The sequence below is a fragment of the Tupaia chinensis genome, unplaced genomic scaffold (assembly GCF_000334495.1).
Source record: "Tupaia chinensis unplaced genomic scaffold, TupChi_1.0 Scaffold000257_1, whole genome shotgun sequence".
In the NCBI taxonomy this organism is placed as follows: Eukaryota; Metazoa; Chordata; class Mammalia; order Scandentia; family Tupaiidae; genus Tupaia; species Tupaia belangeri.
The window spans coordinates 4,597,162-4,604,325 of NW_006159737.1; the positions used below are offsets into that span (position 1 = coordinate 4,597,162).

Below are 7,164 nucleotides of genomic sequence, written 5' to 3' on the forward strand. Positions count from 1 at the left end.
GAGCGCACCCGCCCTACAGTGAAAATCTCCCCAAAAAAAAAAAAAAAAAGAAAAGAAAAAAAAAGGAGGGGGTAGAAAATAAGGCAAATAATACACAGGTATTTTAGCTGAAGTAAAAAAAACTTAAAGAATAAAACAGAGCTGGTCCTGTAACACAGTGGCTAAGTGCTGTGCAGAGGAGGCAAGACACAACATGGCTGACCAAGGTTCGAATTCTGACCCCAGCAGCCACACACTGGGTGCTACACACGGGGTGATAGGATGAAAAAATGGACCAAAAAGCATTGTCAAATGATCAGGTCCCATTGAGAGGCACTTTCTTCCTCTGTCTGATGGTTTCTCCCATGCATGCCTGGGCATTAAAAACAACAAAAAATAGTTCTTTCTACTTCATTTGGAGTATGCTTTTATAGAAACATATACCAGATATTTACCTGATTACAAATGCAATACCGAGGTTCATTTGGGTCGTAAGTCCAATCAACCTGACTGTTTGAGTCAGATTCTGGAACTACTGTTGTTTGTTGAGAGATTTCTTGTACAACTGTTGATGATGAAGAACAGGATGATAAGGATGAAGATGAGGAGGAAGATGATGACTGCTGGCTTGAAGACTTGTTGTTATTTCTGAAACAAATAGCATCAGTTTTATTTGCTCATCATTCAGAGGCAGTTATCTGAGAATAATTCCTAAATAAATGGTATGAAAGTTAAAATAATCTGATACTTGTTTAAAGCAATAACAAGCAAGAGTTTTCTATAACAGTTTTTTTTATTTGGAATATCTTGTTTTATGGAAAATAGTTATTCAAAAGAAAATTATTTTACAAACACTTCAAATTTTAAAAATAATTTAAAAATCAAAGTCACTACTTACACTGACTTAAATTATAGGTAGTATATTTAAGAATTATATACTAGTTATGACTTCCTTAGAGACATTCTTTAAATTTTTAAATAAACTGAATATTCATCAAAATCTAAAAATACGAATTGACAAAGGCATCTGATGAAAATTCTTATGAATGGGCCAGCTCCAAAGCCTAGTAGATAAGGCAGCCAGATCACACATGGCCAATGACAGCTCAAATTCTGTCCCTGGTGCTTGGAAAACATGCTAGGTGAATGAATGCACATACCCCACATCCTGACAGGATAGAGAGATGAAGGAGAAGGGACTACAACGTGATCGTTCCCCTCTTGGGTGCTTTCTCTACCCCTCAACCTCCAGCCCACCATGGCAAGCACATGACCCTCCGGCAATTAAAAAAGAAAAAAGGAAAATGATTTTGACCATCAACCAACATGTGTATACCTACCATGTTTAGGACAGGCAACCAACTGTATTTAAATATACACACATAATTTACCCCTAGTTATATGCTAATTAAAATTTGAAAATATGAAAATATGTCATTAAGCACCTACATTAATCTGGGTCATCAAGATGGATTAACTTTTAAGATATTTGATATATCTGTGTTTATTTTATACTGATCACTTTTGTTTTCTTGAAGAGGTTTTTGCTATAGGGCGTGTATGCTCACCAGAAAAAGACAGAGAGATAAAGAAAGCGAGAAATCACCCCCCAGGGGGGATGGCCATGACGCAATCCCTTCTTCTCCCTTCTCTTCTCAGTATCTTAGTCACGCACGCACATACGCCTGGCGTGAGTTTTAGCCATTGGGTCCGGAACTCGAACCACGGTCAACTACAAGGGAGTCCAGCGACATAGCCATTATGCCAACTGTCGGCTCCAAGAAATACATTTTTTAAAATTAATTTTTTTAACGAATTATTTTGGCACACCATCTAAACTTTCATTATGTCCAAATACCCAGCACGTTCAATCACTGGGATAGGCAGTGCCAAAGGTCATTAAGCTCCCATACTAAGAGCTCATATAATCATCCTAGGAGTCTCATATGTAAATCTAAAGATTTTGCATATTACTGATTTTTGGGGGCATAAGACCATGAATAAAGACACCTTGCTATTAATCAAAATGAAGAATCCTTTTTTCAAAAAGATTCCAAAGATATAATTTGCATTTTTATGCATTAATTAACTTTGAAGCACTGATAAAATAATGAGTCATAAATGAAAAACAATTTCATACAATGTTTCTCCCAATGGGGGGGGAGGGAGAAAGAAGAAGCCGTTTATTAAAAACATTTCAGATTCTAGGAAAAAAATTTTTAAACTCTAACACTTTTTAAAGACTTTAGCCCTTCAATGTATGGCAATGTAAATGAAAACTTCATGTCTTCCTCACTTGCCAAAATTCATCTTTGCTTAACTGTGCAGGCTCAGCTCAGATGCCAAGCACGCTGAGTACTCAGTAAAGGTATGGGGCTATGGCAGTCATAAAACTTACTTGCTCTTTCGACCACTCCGTGAGTCGGCTGCTGATGAACTGGCATTCTGTGTTAATGTTGTCATGAGAGCTGAAGATGATGAATAGCCGGCTGCTTCCCTGGGCATTGAAAATTCTTTTCCCAGCTGAAAGTCATTATTCTTAAATGCTTCATAACTGGCTTTTAAACTTGACGTTCTTCGCCCTTCTTTCATCTTAAATGAATATTCATTGATAGGGTTAATATAGGTAAATATATATAGATTTCCTTTTTCAAGTTTACAAGTTACAGCCATAGTTTATTCAAAATTAACCTGTGTTGCTTAAATTATTTTCTTTATCAGAATTTGTGTTGTTTTGTTAAGATTTTAAATCAGTTTTTATACAGAGAGAAATGACAGGATGGGTAACTTCTTAACTCAGAATACAGATGAACTGTACAGAAGTGAAGAAACTCCACATAACCATAGGTCCAAGGCTACAGAGAAAGTCCTGGAACTGGGAGAGAAAACAATGAGCTGCCCTAGCAGTTATTAGTGAGAAGGGTCTGCACAATGAATCTATTTTCTGTTGACATTTTTCATTATCAATCACTGATTCCTATACACTATTCTATTAAATAAAATGTCAGAGAGGTACCATGAAGTTATTATTTTTTTTCTGGGGGGGGGAAGGCTTTTGCTATAGGGCACATGCACTCGCCAGACAGACAGAGACAGACAGAGACAGCGAGAAATCACCTCCCAGGGGGGATGGCAACGCCACAATCCCTTCTCCTCCATTCACCTCTCGGGATCTTGGGCATGCACACACACACGCCCGGCATGACTTTTAAGCCACCGGGTCTGGGACTCAAACCGTAGTTGACTACATGGGAGTCCGGTGACATAGCCATTAGGCTAACTGCTGGTCCCCTGAAGTTATTATTTAACTATGAAACTATACAAGGCCAGAAAACTACATGTTCACATCTAGTTGGTTCTAACGGGATTTGCCAAGGAGTCAGACAAAAATAACATTTTGTCTCTAAACCTTTTACATTCTACCTGAGCTGTAGCTTGAACTGCTTGAGCTGCTGCCATGGTAATTGCCCCTGCACCAGTTCCCGATGATAATGAGCCAATGTTGTAGGATGCTAGAGGTTGGGAGGAATTCACATTGTAAGCATTGTTGGAAGAGGCTGTGGAATTATTATTTCGACAACCTGTGTAAAGAAATAAAAACAGTTGCAAAGAACCTAATGTTAGTGAGTTTAAAATACATCATTTCCCAGCACACCATAATCATAAAACATTTTTGTCGCTGTAGACTGAACCAATTGAATAATTATCACGTTGTTCCTTTTTCCAGATGTTGACTTTAATTAGCTAAACTGTATATGATTCATTAACCCTGAATATTACATTTCCCCTTATTCTAACAAAGTAAACAAACAAAAACATACATAATCATATTAAAAAATATAAATTTACCTAGTGTATTTTCTTTAGAAGCATCTGATGTAAGGGTAGATAGAAGAGCTTCAGATTTAAATTTCTTTTCAGTAATATGATCTGTGGTTGTATGGTGAGAGGTTGGATTATATTTCCTTTCTGAATAGAAAAAAATAATAAATGTGAACTGTAGAGAACTAGGGATAGGGTACAACACTTCCATCTAGCTATAAACCAGTATAGTTATGACCTTGTGCCTTATGTAATAGACAGCATTATGTCTCCTCAGAAGACGAGATAAGCAGAACTCTCTCTGTCATATTTAAAGTACACTTCCCATACATTTGAAAACCTCAGTAGCAATGTACTGATGATAATCCATACACCAGTTTCACACACAACATGAGAATTTTGCTTTCTAAATATTACCTATCATTTAGAAGAGTTGCTCATCAATCCTTCTTTTTTATCGAATTGATTTGTTAAAAAAATGCACAAATACAGCAAATTAGCCAGCCAGTCATCCAACAGTTCATTTTACTCACTAACTTACCAACCACTTGAGACTTCACTATGCCAAACATTGGGGCAAACACTAGGAAAGCAATAATGAAAGAGACAAAGGGCCTACCATGAAACTGTTTATTGTGGGGGCCATCTGGAACACTCCGTAGAAGACTAAGATAGAGATGGGTGTCTATGTAGTTCTTAGTATATATATTCTCTAGCTATAAATTTCAGAGGAAACAGACTACCTGTTCTCAAATCAAATATGCATTTCTCCAATGAAAAAGATAAGAATGCCAGTAATTGCAATGAAAAAAAAATTTATCTCAGACAAAAAAAAGAGAAGTTTATTTACTTTTCTCAGTTGTGCATAGCTAATAAAGAGAATATATAAATGTTTTAAATTGTATTTAAGACTTAGCTGCACTAAACCAAACTTACTTTCCACTGGAGTATGTGAGTGAGCATGGTGATTGTTCACTGGCTGTGAAGGAGTGTCTAATTCCAAAGATCCTAGAAAGAGAAAGAAAGGCAGAGAGATATCCCACCATTAAATATTGGAAATTTACTCACTGTGTTCCCTCATCCAGCAGGAGACTGGCAAGCTCTAATGGATATGCCTGCATCGCTTAATCCAGAGGGTCACTATTACAATTCCACCCCGAGCTATCTAACTTCTCTCTAAACAATCTATGTCACAATATCCCTCTTAAGAACAAATGACTCAAGGTATGCTACTGTCTAATTAAGAATTTCAGTGGGGAGCACACAAATGGATTAACAGACATTATAACCCCATTACCAATCATTTCTAAAAAACTCAACTTAGTTTTACTGAATTGAAGACTCTTAATGGGAGAACCTAAAGTTCTCAGCAGTGGAGACAATTCTGTATAAAAGAAAATTCTCTGACCATTAAAGTAGCTTATGATAGTACAAACTTCCTAAAAGAAGTTAGAGATTTTGCTTGCAGAAAGCAAGAAACAGAATCTCTAACACCAAACGTAGAAATACTTTTAAAGCAATTTCCTGGGTTTATTTTTGATCCCTTGAGATGAAATTATGGCAGGGCAAAGGGTAGAGCAGTTTTTAAAACTTGATCCAATTAGGTTCATATGTCTGTGTCCTTACAGAGGATGCTTTATTAATCTTCCTGCAGTACTGAATAGGCCTGAGTAATTACTACTCACTGCTGTCATCAGTATCTTAAAAAAAAAAAAAAAATCAAAGCAGCTATAGAATATTTTATTTTGTCCTCAAATGCTTATTATTAGCCTCAGAGAAGGTTTCCTACGAATAAAAGTATGAGAAATAAATTAGATGATCCCTTAAAGTGATGGACCTTGTTTGGAATACAAAAATGCAGTGATGGATACCAGGATGGATTTGTCACTGACTTGTCTAGCTGGCTTCTAGTGAGTATATACATAGACACATAGCCTAGCACTGTAAAGAAATCTTTGATTTGTGTGTAGAATTAGGTACACGTTACTGCTGTTGAAATGCACCAAGGGAAAAGAAATGTTTAAACATTTTAATTAAATTCTAGTAGAAATGAGCCATAACGCTAATTTGGTTCAATTAACATTTAGTGAGTGCCTACGCTGGGCCTAGCACCACACTCTGTTCTATGTACCTTACCTAGTTAGGTTAAAAGAGACGCTAAGTTACTTAAAGAAACAGAGCTCATGCTTCTATTTTTCGGTCTCCTAAGTTAAGCTCAAAAAGTAATAAGGGTGAGTTGTAGCAGATCAAGTTGAACCTTACAGAGAAATATTAAAATGGCTTTGGGCTGAGAGGGAAAATTTTAAAAGATCTGTTTGAAGGAAAATGGAAGTATCGTAGAACCAATCACAATCTTTCTCTGTATATACTGTTCAGTGAAACTTTAAGGCAGTTCTTAAGAAAAACTAACAACCTTTCCAAAAGCTTATGTGCATAAGTAGACAGGGCAAAGTCAATTTAATGATAGATGGTTAAAATGTTTCTTGATGGTTACATTTCTTTAAATCTGTTCTTACAATCATGCTACTATCATATGTAGGTATTTAAAAATGAAATGACTTAATGTTATCTTCATAAAGAATGAGTGGATGATTTCCTCTGATCTCTTTCAGTATTCATGACTTAACAGTTTCAACTGCCAGCGTCCAGGCTGTCCAACCCGGACATCACCATCCACTGAAGGGCAGGATCTGAAAAGCCTCGGCGGGCAAGCATCTACTTGGTGATTTGCACATGTACGGTCCAATATTGAGGGAAAACTGTAAATTTTACTTACGCCTCTCTAATATTTCTGTAATTCCAGCATTATCAGCTTCCAGCTCCATTTTAAACTTAGCCAGTTCCTGATCCAGCTTTCTCAAGTGTCGATCTACCTGTTTCAAAGAAGATCAAAGATAACCACCAAAATTTGGGACACTGTTAAAGTGTCAGTTTAATAAAGAAACCTAAATCTTTGTTTCTTTTAGTGAATCTGCTTAGTATCTTTGAGCAAGTCAATCAACCTATGCCTCATAAATTTTAAACTATAAAATTAGTGAGTTTAAATAACTTCCCAAGTCTCCTTTAATTAGTTTTAAGAAACCAGAATCTTAATTTGTTAGAAAATGTTCTATACTCCATTTTCAGAAGAAGGGAGATGTAAAAATTAAAGCAAAACAGAGATTAGGGATATGAGGATAAGAGCAGGGGCTGGAAGGTTGGTTACTTTTAATACTATGCCCTGTGTTTCTTTCGAATTAATCTCTTCCGACTTATAAGGCCATCTACACTGCCATACCATAATTACTATTATTTAAAATGATGAGAGATCTTCATTCTACAAAGAAAGAAGCTACTATATCCTATACATATATTTCTCTAGGG

The 7,164-nt window shown here is 36.3% G+C and overlaps 1 protein-coding gene across 2 annotated transcripts in view; it reads right to left on the reverse strand.

Moving 5' to 3' along the window:
- ING3 (inhibitor of growth family member 3) overlaps positions 1–7,164 on the reverse strand; it is a gene marked incomplete at its 5' end in the record, with an annotated part of 31,989 nt that overhangs the window by 5,240 nt on the left and 19,585 nt on the right. Inside the window, 6 exon segments of one of the 2 annotated variants that reach the window (XM_006149218.3) lie at positions 435–627; positions 2,378–2,571; positions 3,403–3,560; positions 3,829–3,948; positions 4,738–4,809; positions 6,578–6,674. In XM_006149218.3, the coding sequence (XP_006149280.2) occupies positions 435–627; positions 2,378–2,571; positions 3,403–3,560; positions 3,829–3,948; positions 4,738–4,809; positions 6,578–6,674 (834 nt within the window). 2 annotated transcript variants of the gene reach the window in all.